The sequence below is a fragment of the Lynx rufus genome, unplaced genomic scaffold (genome assembly GCF_022079265.1).
Source record: "Lynx rufus isolate CCGP_SWC_20201006 ecotype Redwood Valley unplaced genomic scaffold, mLynRuf1.p SCAF_2, whole genome shotgun sequence".
NCBI classification, from domain to species: Eukaryota; Metazoa; Chordata; class Mammalia; order Carnivora; family Felidae; genus Lynx; species Lynx rufus.
This window is the reverse complement of record NW_025814834.1, coordinates 72,055,939-72,071,594: the sequence shown is the minus strand read 5'-3', so window position 1 is coordinate 72,071,594 and position 15,656 is coordinate 72,055,939. Positions and strand designations below refer to the sequence as shown.

The 15,656-nt window shown below is 39.1% G+C and overlaps 1 protein-coding gene across 6 annotated transcripts in view; it reads right to left on the bottom strand.

Moving 5' to 3' along the window:
- Nucleotides 1-1,761: 1,761 nt before the first annotated feature.
- Nucleotides 1,762-15,656, bottom strand: part of RBMS1 (RNA binding motif single stranded interacting protein 1) — a 217,409-nt gene continuing 203,514 nt past the window's right edge. For 3 of the 6 annotated variants that reach the window (XM_047083581.1, XM_047083582.1, XM_047083584.1), the window contains exons 7-15: nucleotides 13,519-13,634; nucleotides 12,569-12,618; nucleotides 12,349-12,442; nucleotides 9,816-9,863; nucleotides 8,881-8,931; nucleotides 5,851-5,961; nucleotides 4,653-4,733; nucleotides 2,809-2,893; nucleotides 1,762-2,053 (exon numbers count right to left, since the gene is read on the bottom strand). In XM_047083581.1, coding sequence (XP_046939537.1) covers nucleotides 2,816-2,893; nucleotides 4,653-4,733; nucleotides 5,851-5,961; nucleotides 8,881-8,931; nucleotides 9,816-9,863; nucleotides 12,349-12,442; nucleotides 12,569-12,618; nucleotides 13,519-13,634 — 629 coding nt within the window. In that variant the 3' untranslated portion in view covers nucleotides 1,762-2,053; nucleotides 2,809-2,815. The remainder of the gene's footprint in view (nucleotides 2,054-2,808; nucleotides 2,894-4,652; nucleotides 4,734-5,850; nucleotides 5,962-8,880; nucleotides 8,932-9,815; nucleotides 9,864-12,348; nucleotides 12,443-12,568; nucleotides 12,619-13,518; nucleotides 13,635-15,656) is intronic. The other 3 variants (XM_047083583.1, XM_047083585.1, XM_047083586.1) reach the window with 3 other exon arrangements.

Below are 15,656 nucleotides of genomic sequence, written 5' to 3'. Positions count from 1 at the left end.
AAAAGGAAACAAAAACAAAAACAAAACACATTTCTCTTAGGACTATGTAATTTTCACTAGAATCTACACTTCTCAGAGCAGCAAGGACTTTTGAAACTATGAAATGTCACTGACATCTATAATCAAATACAAGCATAAAATTTAAGAACTAAAAAATACTCGAAAGAAATAACTGCTCAGCCCTAGCTCCTGAGCTAGGAGGATTTGGTCTGTGGAAACAGGGAGGGCCAGCAACCTGTCCCAGCACAAAAGAAAATAGACTCTGAGGTAGATAACTGATCACACACCGTTGACCAGACAAGTACACAGTTTTGGAAGACAACTTAATTTACCGTTGCTTTTCAAACGTATGCAATCGTCTCACTAAAAGAGCTTTAAGAACAGTGAATCACCTTAGATGTACTAAAGTAGAAATAACCGTGTATTTATGAATCAGGAATTTCATAGTTTCAAAATTGGTTTCTCTTTACACTGAATACTTGTAGTGATGATGTAAAGTGTGGCACTGCTTGGATCCAAATCTTCCTTCATGCTTTTTTTTTTTGTTTGGGTGTGTCCATACATCAGTTAAAATTATAAAACCTAAATGCAAAGGTACAAAAAAGGCACATTCTCCTAACCGCAAACTGGTCCGGCAAAAATAAAGAGCACAGAAGATATGACGCTGAGACAAGGTGGAGCAACTGGTTACTGGCTCTTCGGTCTTTGGTGAAGTTACCTTTAAAAGTGCCAAGTAATTTTTATTTCTCAAATTTATGTAATAGAGAGAGCGAGTAGCCAATCGTTTTGCTTCTATTCATATCTCAGCTTAGGTTTGAAGATAAAATCCTTACTTTTAGCTTTTGCCATTTAGTTGCAATAGCAACGTTTTTCGCTTTGCCAGATCTCAGGCAGAATTCTCATTCTAAAGCACTATCATTAGTATAAAGGAAGGACAAAACATTCGGTGACTCCCCGCCCCCGCCCCCCACCCCCAGCCCCAACGCTACCTACACTAAATCTAGAACATCGAGTTAGTTTTTTTTTTTCCTGAAAAAAGGCAAAAAAGACTTTACATTGCATCATACAGCAGATATCCTAAATCAGTCAAACTATCAGAGGAAACTGTTGGCATACAGCCTTACAAACAATTTACCCTATTAAAAGTTCCCCAGTCAGAAAATGTGTTTCACACAAAACGTTTTTTCCCTTCTTGCATTTCACTACCTTACACATCATGTGAAAAATCATTAAAAACACCTACTACATATTTAAAAAAGCCAAAATTTCAGCAACTTTTATTGACTACCTTTTAAAAGCCCTATGCTGCTGTTTTACAAGGCATAATAGACCAGCTCATTTGGTCAAAGCGTTCTACATCATTAGTTTGAACTAACTTTTACTGAAACAGCTACAGCATCAAAGGAGTTAAGGCAAATTGGAATTCATAGAAAAGGAGAAGACACTTCACACTACGTTGAAAGTAAAACGGAAAAGCTAAGAAGAGAGACGCGGAGGGCAACACTGAGTACAGGGACACTCACACGGCAAGCACAGAACGCCATGGGGGAGGTCGGACTACTTAAACTTCAGAGCCCATTTCATACAGCTGAAGAAAACGCAAATTCAACACAAAAATGGACAAAACCACAAAAATCTGGTCATGCACTTGGATAAGTCTTCATGGTCTTTGTGCATACCCAGAAAATTGAAGTTTTCTTTTTCTTTTCTTTTTTTCTTACTTTTTTTCTTTTTTCCTTTTTTTTTTTCTTTTTTGCATCATAACATTTGATAAAAATCTTTCGTTTTGTTTTTTTTTTGTTTTTTTGTTTTTTTTTGTTTTTTTTTTACTAAAATAAACCTGTTCGGGGGAACAGCTACTAGATGAATTTAAGGGTTTTATGCACCTTATAGAACTTATAGCAAAAATAGTTTTAGTTGATTTCATTATAAATAACGTTTTCAAGAACCTGTGCAAAACTGTCAATAATTTCCTAAAGCACAATTGATCAGAAAAATCCATGATTGTTCAGCCTTCACACCCTTCTTCATGTAAGAACACCCTTCTGTACATCTGGAAGAGAAAAATAAAAGATAAATGCTTTTGTGCATTTGGTATAATACGGCACCTCCTTCTTGTTTTAACGGTGTAGGTGTTTGAGGAAGGCAAGGTGGTGGGCATCTCTGGTGGCAGACCAATAAATGCTGGAACCGAGGGTCGTTCCGATGCCTTGACTCCACCTGTCAAACCTGGGACCTGCACCAGTTCTGGTGCACTTGCACCAGAACAAACAGAGACCCAAGTGTCTTAAGTTCCACACAGCTATTTTATTACGACCTACATGACCAAGTAAAAAGTTTTGAGACTTGTGGTCCAGGTGAGAGCTGGGAATGCAATCCTCCCATCTAAAGATACTAACATTAAATTCACAGTCAAGATATTGCTAATCTTATAATGCTAGGTGAGGCAAAATCTCGTATTTCCTTCAGTTTGTGAGGAGTAAAGCAATATAAATTTGGGTACATGTACTATAGGTCAAATTTGATACCTGGTGTTCTGACAGGTTACAGATTTTTAGGGTGGGGAGGGGTAAGGAGGGTGAGAGAGTAACTATACACTTGACTTCAATACAAGGCACTATTCTTTTTGGACAGAACCTGGAAATTGCATAAAATCACTGATTTAACATTTCAGTAACACTGGATTCCTTGGCCATGATTAAGGCAGTGTGACCAAATCTGAGCTATGCTAAGTATCACTATGATAAAAGAATTATAGACTTTTTCCTTGACGTGAGCCCTACAGTTACAAAGATGTTGCCTTCATACCTCACAGTTACTTATTAGGTTGAAAGGTGTATGGTGAATGGTCATTAGACGTCTCGACAGCCACCTGCTGCTGACCAGTTGCTTCCTACGAGAAAGCAGAACAGGTGACACATGAGCAATGGCATCCAAGCTCTGCTACTCAGGTCTGAGCTCCACATCTTAAAAAGCAAGCACTCATTAAAAGTGATTTTCTTCATATTACGTAGGGTTTTCAAGGTTAATTATTTTCCTAAGGAGTTAACATGTCTGACAGACCCAAAGAACCTCCCACCCCAACGTTTATGAGTTGTCTTTTCATATCAAGCTATAACTTATCAAACAAATATCCCTTGAGGCCAGATGTGAGTTGGAATTCAGTATTTTCAGATTTTAGAATCTGAAAAACGGTAGGCACATGCTGTATATCACAGAACATATCCAGTGGGGTCTAGGGCTGCACCTCATAACCAAACACATGAACAGGTCTACACTGAAGGATATAAATATGCCCAGTAAGTGCGCTAGGATTCTTGCTTTCCATAAATTCGGGTTCAGTCTTGCCACAGGTCAGGTTTTTGCTGAAGTGGTTACAAAGAGAATTTTTACTTTCAGATTTTATTGTGTTTCAGAATTGCAGATAAGGGACTGTGGGTTCTGTAACTGTGGCTGTCAATATGTACACAAATTTAAATCAATCAGAGGAGAACAAAACAAAGCAAGAATGCCCCAAATGATCCAAACACAGGCCTAGGGGTGTTTCTGCAACTGGAACTTGTGGGATCTGCCTAGTGGGTAGGGCTGACTGGGTTGACGAATTTCCTTGGAATTTTAAGGGTACTGTGCAGAAAAATGCTATGTTTTGTTCAATCGTCATTCAAGTGTCAGTCTTCTTCCATGATCATTATCATAGCGGTATCTTCTATAATAAAAACTAAGAGTTATTTAGCTATACTAACAGCCTCTATTAAAAAAAAGGTATGGTTTGTTCTTCATCCCTATTATGATTCTAAAACATCCGAAATATCTTACTTGCAATTGACTACTTCTTGTAGTTATTATTATTGACAATCTTTGGTACTAGGATTGCAATCTTTAGCTTTATCTTTTTTTTTTTTTTTTAACGTTTTAAATTTATTTTTGAGAATCAGAGAGAGGCAGTGCACAAGCAGGGGAGGGGCAGACAGAGAAGGAGACACAGAATACAAAGCAGGCTCCAGACTCTGAGCTGTCAGCACAGAGCCCGATGCGGGGCTCGAACTCACGAACTGTAAGATCATGACCCGAGCTGAAGTCAGATGCTTAACCGACTGAGCCACCCAGGCACCCCTTCAACTTTATCTTAATTTGCCTGTAAGTATCACTTTACAGGACACAAGATAGATTCCTGAAGGGTATGAAATGTGCTACAACCTTGGGAAAATATTTCTGGGAGTTTTGGGGTGTGTGTGGCCTGGATGTTGCTACACTAATCGGTATGCATAGAATTATCTTTCACAGTTGAAAATAATCCTAGCTATACACGCCCTCTAAACTCAATTCTTTATGCAAATATTTGACTTCTGATGGATCTTTGAGTCCTATCTAATTTACCCATTTCTTTTTTTTTTTTAAATTGTTTTGAATGTTTATTTTTGAGACAGACAGAGAGTGAGTGGGCAGAGAGAGAGGGAGACACAGAATCTGAAGCAGACTCCAGGCTGAGCTGTCAGCACAGAGCCCGACGCGGGGCTTGAACCCACGAACCACGAGATCGTGACCTGAGCTGAAGTTGGATGCTCAACCGATTGAACCCCCCAGGCGCCCCTAATTTACCCGTTTCTAAAGCTACTCATTGCCAGAATGGCCACTGGAGGGTCTGTACCAACCTCAACGGGAACCGCCGTTGTCTGCACATGTGTATACTGTGGCAAATAAGCTCCTTGCATAGCTGACGTCGCAGGCATGTACTGAAAAGGAGAATACGGTCAGGATGGGAAAGGAGAAGCCATGCAAAATTCTGAGTGCTTGGGAAATTTTGAGATGGGTGTCAAGTATTTGAAACTCTCAAAGAAGAAATTTAAATAAGCCACTGCAAAGTTTAATTAGTAAGTATGTCGTATGGAAGGCAAAGTGAATGTTTTCTACTTTCTGAATTTGTCAAACTAAAATTCCCACCTGTCTTTGGATTTCCTAACAAAGAAATACATACATGAAGATCACTAGGGCTTCTCATTCTCAATAATTCAATATCACTAATGTGCAATTTTAGAAGATCTCATCTCAAACGACCTCATTACTTTCCAGCAGCCCCCTGAACTAGTATCTATAGAGTTATTTCCATAGGTGGAGACCTAAGGAGTAAATGATGTGTTGAGTTTTTATCAGGTCACCGCAGAACAGGAAATGGACCCTTGGTTTCCTGATGCTGACAATCATCCTTTTCCAAAGGCCGCAAAGCTTTCTTGTTGATCTCAATGTGTACGAACCGGCTGAGCCTTCACAAGAAGCTGCTGCTGGTTTTGAATGTAAGCAAGGAAAACATACCTCCCTTTGTTGTTTTCTGCCACCATCGATATGGTCTGAATTAAAAGCCTTTGGCCATCTTACCGTCTAAATGCTATGTTGATATATATCAACCCCGAAAGTTCCTCTGGCACCAGCTCAACCTCAGTACCCAACTAAGTCCCCTGGACTTTGGAGAAATAAGTCAATACTAAGACTCTAATACAGGGCCTCCAAATTTCATAAAAGAAGAAGTGAGGAACAATCTCCTGCCTTTATCACCAAATACCACCTTCATCTTTTGCTTCATGAGACCAGGTCTGCAGTATGAATGAATGACACCAGTGATTAGGGCTACATGTGGTCAAGTGTGGTTGCCAGATTCTGGTAAAGGAGAGCTACCCAAAGGACAGGCATTTAGTTCATCAATTAATCATGTGGAAGGCAATGTTGGGGGGCGGTGAGAAGGGCTTGGACATAACCTTTGATGTCACAGAGCCTGTAATTGATAGATAAGACACAGGCTGCATTAATTTACCCCCCTCCCTTTGCTGAGACATAGGATATTAATTTGCCACCTACTGTTCCGGTGCTGCCTAGTGACAGATGACTCATCTGCTGGGCCAGAGGGCTGATCATAGATGCAGGCTGTAGTGACATGGTGTGCTCCATTGAGGGAGTTAACACGGCCCCCTGGGGAGTCGGGAGACAAGAACAGTGTAAGATAAACTCAAGGAGGGAATGAAGATTCTGTCATTCCTTTTGCAAAGGAAATGCCCTAGTCTGTTGAGATGTGAAGCAAAAATAACCTCTCACACTTGCAAACAGTTTCCTTAACAATTGCCTAAAAATCTTCTAGCTAATGCTTCCTAAAGCTTTCTTAAGAGCATTCATTTCACTGAAATCACTGCATTGAACATCTTCCCCTTTCCTTTTGCTCAGCTGTAAAGCAGGCCAGTCCAGCAGGAGGAGCTGTAGTAGGAAATGCAAACTATTTTTTGGCTGGATAAGGCTACAAAAATGCTTCCTTAATTTTTTAAAAACTAAATGACAGGTGATGTTCTATGCAGCCACAAAACAGCACACATATCATACGGTGTCTTTGTGTGAAAATGTTCTGGACAGTCACTTGACTCAACATCAGGCTGTTAGGATCAAGATCACATTCTTCATTCACTCTGTTTCTCAGAACTTTCAGCTACAATTTGGCACCAAGGGAGGGAAGCAGATCCAGATATGATTAATACTCCAATTTCAGGTTCTTTGCTTTCATTTGAAAAAATTCTGGGCATTAAACATAAAATTAAATACGATTAAATGGGGTGGGGTGGTGGAGAACAAAAAAAAGTATCGCCCATAACCCAGCCTCTCCCTAATACACAATAAACAATTTCATATCCTAGGTTTTTGCTTTGAATGTAACATTCTATTATAAATATTTATCTAACTTAGTGCATAGCCATCATTATCATCATTTTTAATTTTTTTTTTTAATGTTTATTTATTTTTGAGACAGAGAGAGACAGAGCATGAGCAGAGGAGAGTAGAGAGAGAGAGAGAGGGAGACACAGAATCCGAAGCAGGCTCCAGGCTCTGAGCTGTCAGCACAGAGCCCGACGTGGGGCCTGAACTCACAAGCTGTGAGATCATGACCTGAGCCGAAGTCGGACACCCAACCGACTGAGCCACCCAGGTGCCCCTATCATCATTTTTAATGAATGCATAATGATACACAGATTGTCTAAACCGAAATGCAGTTAAATCCATTTCTGCATTTTCTCTAATTTATCCTATGTGACATTCTTATGGATTACATCATTCCTCTCACTTCTGCAATCACCCAATTACCTGAGAATGCAGTTATTCTGACACATCCTACCAATATTAATGTCACATTTTTGGTATCATTGCAACTGATCTACCCCTTCAATAAATACGCTGTTATTTATTGATAATTAGAGCACAAATAAGGCAGAGACTGGTATGTGGGCACTTTAATTCTGGTTGCAGTCTAAATTGGGTAGGGAAAGGCAGATAGGAACCTTCTGCACACACTACCACTGTCTCCTCTAAGATGTTAAACTAAGATATGTGTAGGCTTTGTCTCCAAAAGTTGCCCAAAAAAGATATAGATGTGTGTCAGACACTGTTTGTTGTTAATGCATGTCATTGAAAATTTCTTTTTAAATTTTTGGTGTGCATCACCAAAAAGTATGTGGGAACATGGAAATGATTCAGAAGCCCAGAATATGCTGAAGGAATTTCCTGCCCCCTTTTCTCATTCATCGGTAGGAGCTACTGTCCAGGACTGTGCACACAGAGACAAATATGTGTGCGTGTTTATATAGACACATACACGTGTCATCGGAGAGCTCATCTCCTGTGGTATCAGCGAAACTTGTTTTCTCTACTTCAAAGTCATCTCAGCAACTTCCAATTTAGAACATGTCCTGGGATTACTGTTTCATACACATGGTCTCATATTGCATGCTATCCTTCAGGAGCTGTCCTGAGAGAAATTCCTACCTCCTCTTATGGCCAACAATGGTTTGCTTTTCCTAAACAACGGATCTGTTATTATCTTACAAGTACCATGAATTGTTCTGCTTATCAGAATTCCCATTTTGCCTTAGTGACTAAAAGCAGAGGGCCAAATTTGTAGCCTTCTTATGATGAGCATATAGGCCACTGTGTTGGGTGCTGTTAGCTTTTTTTGGTGATTCTGTTCTCCACTTTTATTTTTCAACTGTTATTTACTTATTTTTTTAATTTTTATTTATTTTGGGGGACGAGGAAGAGAGAGAGAGAGAGAGAGAGAAAGAGAGAGAGAGAGAGAGAGAGAGAGAGAGACGATCCCAATTAGGCTCCACGAAACATCTGTCAGGGCAGAGCCCAATGTGGTGCTTGATCTCACAAACTGTGAGATCATGACCTGAGGTGAAATCAGCAGTCGGACACTTAACCCAGTGAGCTACCCAGGTGCCCCCATTTTTCAACTTTTAAAAGGCATGTTTTAATTCAACAAACTGGATTTTATGTATTTTTGAAAAACACATAAATACACTTAGTGTAACTCAATTAAAAAATGTAATATGCACATAAATATAACAAATGCTCACGCCACTAAAGAAATCACATTTATCAAAGAAAGTGTTACTATTTCAGTATTTATAATTTCTACAGAGAGGCTAAAGTAACACTGATAAAAATCTCTAGCCTAATTTGTAACGCTTTATACCTGCATTAAACAGAATGCAATTTAAAAAAATGAACTGTTTCATCCCAACTACTGTTAAAAACAGTAATTTTAAAACTTCAAAATTTTAAAATTCAATTGGGTGGTCCTCTATAGAACTGGTATAAAGAAGAAAATGGTACCCTGCTTCAAATATGATACATTTTAAGTTCTTACCATTGCAAATTTAATTTGATGTCAAGTACCAATTTGTTTTAAGACAAAGGCGAGTGGACGCTTTATACTGAACTTGTACATTCGCATATGCCATGCTTAACATATCCCAAATCCCATACCATCTTTGGCAAAAGGTTTTAACCCAGAGAATGGGTTTCTAAATGTTGCAAACCACAAGGCCATGAAGGTGAAAAACTTACAGGGTGCTGTAGGATATATGGTTGAGGTTGCATCCAAGAAGGACTTTGCACCTGGAAAAGGGAGGATTTTGAAAGAAACATTGATTTTCATTGGAATGCTAGCGATTTCTCTAGAGATCTTTTAATCATGTTAAAATCTACAGGAGGAAAATAAGGAAGCAATACTATCAATGATTAAAAAGATCAAGGCAGTTAGAGTTCTTGGCAAACTGGTCACTCTGAATAGGATGAAATGATTATTTAAAACCAAGTTCCACGTGCCCATTCAAGAAGTATTAACTGAGTACCAGGCATCAAAGAGAAAAAGGCAAAGAAGATATGGGCCCCACCCTTAAGCAATTTATTGTCTAAGCAAGGAGATAAACAAGTAAACAACTCAAATCGTGAAAGTGTTAAGACCTAGGCACTTTAGGAATGCAGATGAATGAGAATTAATTCCAGCACATCTCATTACAAACTAATCCTTAAAGTATGTGCTTATTTAAAAAGAATAACGAAATTCAATCCCTCTTTGATACCAGGACATTAGGTTTCAGGAATCTTGTCTGGTGGTCAACAATTTCTAGTTAGTGTGGAAAATAAAAATCTGAAAATCAGATTTAGGAAATTAAACTCCAGTAACTACATCTTGACATGTACAGTCAAAAGGGCACCTGCACAGTAGACCCTCTGGGTTCAGGAATAAGCCATGAGAGTCAGGTTCCATGGCAGGAAAGAAAGCCTGTGCAGTCTGCCACTCCAGAGAAAAAAATATCAGTCCATTTCTTGATGCCCAGAGCATTACAGAGGCTACACAACTGTTAAAAAATTAAGTTTCAGTCTCTAATTCTTAGCAACAAAACCCTCCTGTATCTTATCCCCTACTGTTAACTTCAAAGGTTCTATAGAGAGGATATGGGGGAAAGTCATGGGGGGAAGAATGTATTGTGATTTACCTTGATAGCAGAGCCCCGATACTTGTTTTCTCTGGTTTCCTTTGCCACCTAAGGCAGACCAAAGTTAAGTGCTTCTGCCTTGTTAACATTTCAGTTATCTGGACTGCAGTCTTTCCCCACTGGGGTACTACTGGTGGTTTCTTGCAGATGCCAATTTCTCAAATCCAATTGTATAAGCATATGGTGGTTTAGTGGAGAAAGGCCCACTCCAACACGAGTGCGAGGCCTTCACTGAATAAATTGTGGGGAGGAGAGCAGCTCCCTGTAGCCCCCAATTGGGGCAAGATGCTCTCATTTTTGTATGCTTTCAGTGGTCCTAATAATCTAACAGCTTACAGCATTATGGGGTTAGGGAGCTATAACACCTAATCCAATTTTCTTTCTGAAGCAGCAAACGAGCTCCTGTCAATTTCTATTCCTCAATTTTCCCTAACTATAAAATGGGAATAATAATCTATGTTCTTTGAATTCTTCACCATTGGTTCTCCCCTCCTTTGGGTCATGGCTCCCTCTGAAAACCTGATGAAAGAAATAGAACTCTGTCTCCCTCCCACCGCCCGCCCCCCAACCCCAACTAACTGCATACACACAAGCAACATTTTGCAAACAATTTAAGGGAATCTCAGACTACTTGAAGCTCATCTGCTGACCCCACTGTGTCCCTGAATTTATGGGGTTAAGAACCTCAGTTTTACAGGTTACAGCACTAAGTGGCAAATGGAATGAAATTCCAGATGCATCTTAGGGAAACACAGAATGCTCAGGAGAAGAAATCAGGCCTTTGAAATGAAATGCTGTTTCCACAGTCAGGTCTCCTAATTTCTTTTTTCTATTCTATGAAACAATTCTGTGGCCGTAATGCTCACTGCCTTACAGTAAAGAGGGAAAAAGGTGGTAGGGACATGCATTAGTAGCTGAAATAGTTATAGCAGCACAATTCAAATCAATATGCACAATCATTTACCCGAGAATAAGCTTACTTGTCCCTAGTTTTAATGATCTACATAAATGGCAGAGGTTTCCAAGTTCGGATTTTTAAAAAGAACTACCTTTCATTAGGGAATTGTTAATTAGGGAAAACACATTAGAGCAGATCTCACTGAGGCTTCTAGAGTAAGGGAAAATAGAAAAATTTTATGTCCAAAATAATGAAAGAGGCATGAAATCAGCAAATACCATGCCCAGCAGATTGAAGGACTAGCCCAAGTAACATTGAAAACCCAGACAGATAAAAGAAAAAATGAGTGAGAACTCAGGAAAAGGCAGAAAGAAGACCTAAAAGCTGAGGGAAGCTACGAATGCTCCATTAAAACTTCAGTTTCAGTGCACTTAACCACTTCTCTTTATTATTCGAAGCTACTTTTATGTTTTCAGACAGAACCACCTTAATGATATTGCTTATGTTGACCAATCCATTATTTTAAAAAGTATAATGAATATACTCTCATCAGCCCGCTAATCCTGTATATGTATTAACATGATGATGATAATCACGGCTAACATGTAGTGACTGCTCATGATACACCAGGTACTGTGCTGAGCTCTTTACATTATTTAGTCCTCATACCAAGCCTATGAGAAAGAAACTATTATTATCCCCATTTTAAAGATGAGGAAACTGAGGCTTACAGAAATAAAATAACACAGTTATTAGATATTGTAGTTCCCTAACCCCAGAAATCAGGGCTACAACATCTAATTCAATTGTTTTAAAAAAAACAAACAAACAAGAATACACAAAAGTTTAGTCACACAGGATCTCAACAGTCAACAAAAGAGAGAACTATATTCCCACGTGTCTGTATTGAACTGTTGTTATGTTTCTGTCTGGACCAAGGCGGTAACCCTGTTAGAGGTACTCTGCTATAGGAGGAGAAATGAACACCACCGGGTTCGTGGCGAATAGGAGGTAACCCTGCAATAAAACCGAATCACAGAACAAGGTACTTCATGAGATCTTGGTGCTAAGTTGGGAATTTAAGATAAAGCCTCCTCAAAATAACCTGTTTAAACAGGGAGTCACCTCCTTTTTTTTTTTTTTTTTTTTTTTTTTGCTGCAAATCTCATTGCATTGCTCATTTAATGTTACCTGATGGAGACACATCTTTATTCATTAGCATGTTCACTTGCTCTTTTCTTAGTTCCTGCTGAGGAATAAACAAAGGCAACGGTGCACACCTATTCTGTATTTTACCTAACGTCAACGTTTTTTAAGTTTCAACTTCTGGGACACGTGGTGTCCAACAGCAAAGCCCGCTGTGGAGGAAGTATGTGGGTTCATCCCAATTCTAAAATGCTATGATTTCAAGGACTGACAGCTGATAACCATTTTCTCTTGTTTTATATTCTCTTACATAAAAGTAAGTCTCTCTGTCAAATAAAAAGCAGCTTATTCTAAACTGGCTATCCAAGCTGCATAACATTGGACTTAAATTTCATTATAAGTGTTTAAAATTTTAAGACACATAAAAACGCAGCAGTGATTCACAGCCGGCAAGTTGTCACACTCTTGATGAATCCTAAAGGTACAAACCTGGTAGGCAGATACAGGAGATGCAATATAGGGTGTGAGAGAAGTTTGAGTGATCATTCGGTTTGTAGCAATACTGTATGGTGAAGGATAAAATCTAGAACAAACACAAAAGCCTTTATTAAGTAATCCTTTAAAAAGAATAATTCCCGGAACAAATGTCTGATATCTTCCACCTTCACATTTTCCCTCAAGCCATTATGCATTGATCTTAATGACATACCCGTTTTGTATAGCAGCTGTGGTTGGGTCATACGTAAGTGTCATTCCAGCCTATGGGAAAGAAAAAAAAAAAAAAAAAAGAATCACTCACTGCAAGGGCAAGGTTTACAAATTCCATTTCTTAGGTCATGGCAACATAAAATAGAGATAGTTTACTAGCATTTGATAAAAGTGAGAGTTTCCTTTAGGCAAACATAAACTCAATATGAGCATTCAGCTCTACACCTGCACAGTCTCGTTTGGTAGTTATTAGTTGCATGCAGTTATTGAAACATGGCGTCTCTCCAGCACAGTGGCTATATCTCAAGTGCTCAAATAGCCACATGTGGCTCGTGGTTATCACTGGACAGTGAAGACTCTAAACATTTCTCTGAGTCTGAGTCTCTGAAGACTCTAACATTTCTACTGGATGGCACCTCCTTAGACATTCTTGAACTAGTAGGTTACTTAAAAAAAATTCATTGAAAATAAATATGGAGAAATGGACATCCAATATTTTTATTGTCTTTTTTTTTTTTTTTTAAAGAACATTACTCAAAAGAATTAGGCAAAAAACTCAACAACAAATACACTGTTTGTTTTAATAATGTTACTTAGGATAATTTCTGAGTAATTATAAATGTAAACCTTGAAGAGACCATGACGTTAAAAAAATACCAAACAGTTGTTCCATTTCTTCGAAGCAATTAAAAATTTTCTTTTACTTGATATGCAGCTAACTGGGAACCATTAACTGCACCCACCATCTATCTGTCCATCTGGAGAGTCATCACTCTCTTAGCACCATTTTCACTGGGAAGAGTTTTAATGGGACATCATCTGCATCATAAAGCCTGAATGCTGGCACCTATTTCAGAAGTACAGCGGCCAAGTCAAGATGCTGCATGTGTGCCCAGTCAAGTAGGCTCTCATGATTACACACCCACACTGAAGTCTCAAGAAGGGACTTACAAGTCTCACCTCTCCTTCTCTATGCCATGGTCTTCCATTAGGGATGTATTTGTTTGGGTTCTGCCTCTTCTTCTGTCCTCCATCCGCAAACTTACACAATAAAGGTTCTGTGGGAGCTGAATGAATGGGGACAAAAAACAGAAAACAAAATTGTATGTGTGTGCATGACAAAATGTAGTTCAACTTTTTTCTTTAAATTTTTTTTGAATGTTTATTTATTTTTGAGAGAGCGAGAGAGACAGCATGAGCAGGGGAGGGGCAGAGAGAGAGAGGGAGACACAGAATCTGAAGCAGGCTCCAGGCTCTGAGCTGTCAGCACAGAGCCCGATGTGGGGTTTGAACCCACAAACCATGAGATCATGACCTGAGCCAAAGTCGACGCTTAACCGACTTAGCCACTCAGGCGCCCCCATTTTTATCCCTTCAATAGAAGCTGTGGCAGGTGCCATAAGGGAATTGATAGAACACTTTAAGCCAAAGGTTTACGCAGACCCTTATATGATTATCCGCTGGTGAAAAAGATAGTAAAGAAAATATATTAGTTATTATTTTCAAACCACAGAGTGATGAACACATTTATTCTAAGGAACCAAAGGAATCTTTTCATTCACTTTTATACTTCTTTACGTGCAGACCCACTAGTTTTCAATTCTGTTGATGAATCTCCAAATGCAAATAACATTGTATCACCTCCCCCCACCTCCAAATTAAAAATGCTCCCTTAGCATCTCATCATTCATTCTTCAGAGAGGCCTTCAATTCCCCCAGGAGAAAACAAGTTCCCCTTTATACTATAGCTCATATTATATTTTTAAAAAAATTTTAAATTTTTATTTGTATTTTTATACCTAGCATTTATAACAACTTGGAATTGTGGTGATTTGTTTGGTGTCTGTTTCCCCCTCTGGAATGTAAGCCCTGTGGGGAGTGGTGACACTTATTTCTTCATCACTGTATCCCCAGTGCCCAAGTATCTGTCATGTTGTAGGCATGCATGGCACCTTGGTTGAACCAATGGATGAATAAAAACAGGTCTCATATGTTTATTTGTGAAGTACAGCCTTGAAGACAGCTGTTGTAAGAAACGCAAAAACACCTACCCAAGCTATTTAAAGTTTTTTTTCCTGTTCCTTTAATCATCCCTCTTGGGGTTGCTTTACTGTATATCCACATCATAGAATGACCCAAAGAACAACTCAAGAAATGAACGCAGAAAAGCAAAAGATTCAGAAACTATCACACAGGGATAAGTATTCATTAGCTTAAAAGAAAAAAAAAGGTGGGGGGGGAGGTGACGGCATAGTAGTCTACCCATGACTTTTCATTTTCTTTGCTTTTCCACAATGAAAATAGTAGTATATTCCTGAAAGTTGTGCATATTTTGATATGTTTCTGGTTAATGTAATAAAGGCAATCATACCTTCCTGTCTGGTTCTCACATTCTGTCCTTTGTCTACTACAGAACTCTGATTACTACTTTCAAGTTCTGTTTCAAAGTTAAATAACCAGGAAGAGAAAAATATTACTTATGGAAAATTTACTCCTTTCTCCTTTGCCTCTTATTATCCTAATTCATCTCTTATTTTATATCACTATTACCCACCCACTAATGACAGGGTGGAAGCAAGAGTGCCTCTCAACACTTCTCTGCCAAAAAAACAAAACACAACAAAAAACCCAACTCTAATTCCTTCTCAGTGAGGGATCTAGGCTGTCATCTGGTATGGCTTCCTCCTCTCCCCGGTGTGAACCAGTCCAGAGGGACAGGCTGGAATGTGAGCTCACTTCTGAAAGGCAGCTGTACTACGGGAACCAGAAGTTGAGAACAACACTGTGAGGTGTTTGGGGAGAATACCAGGGAATCTTGGCCCTACCACTGTTTACCTTCTGACTCCACCCCCAGGCCTCAGGCTTTCCTGAACAGGGAACTTCCATTTAAGACAAATGGGCGTGAAGGAAGACAGACTGGGGCCAAATCCTAGACTGCAGATGAATTACTCTGTCTTTTCAAAAAAATGTACTGACTTTTGGAAATGTCTATACCCACCAACAATCTCAGAAGGTAAAGTAAGTGGATACAAAGGAGCAAGAGGGCTTTCTCATAGGTGATGATGTTTTTAATTCTATAACCACGCGTT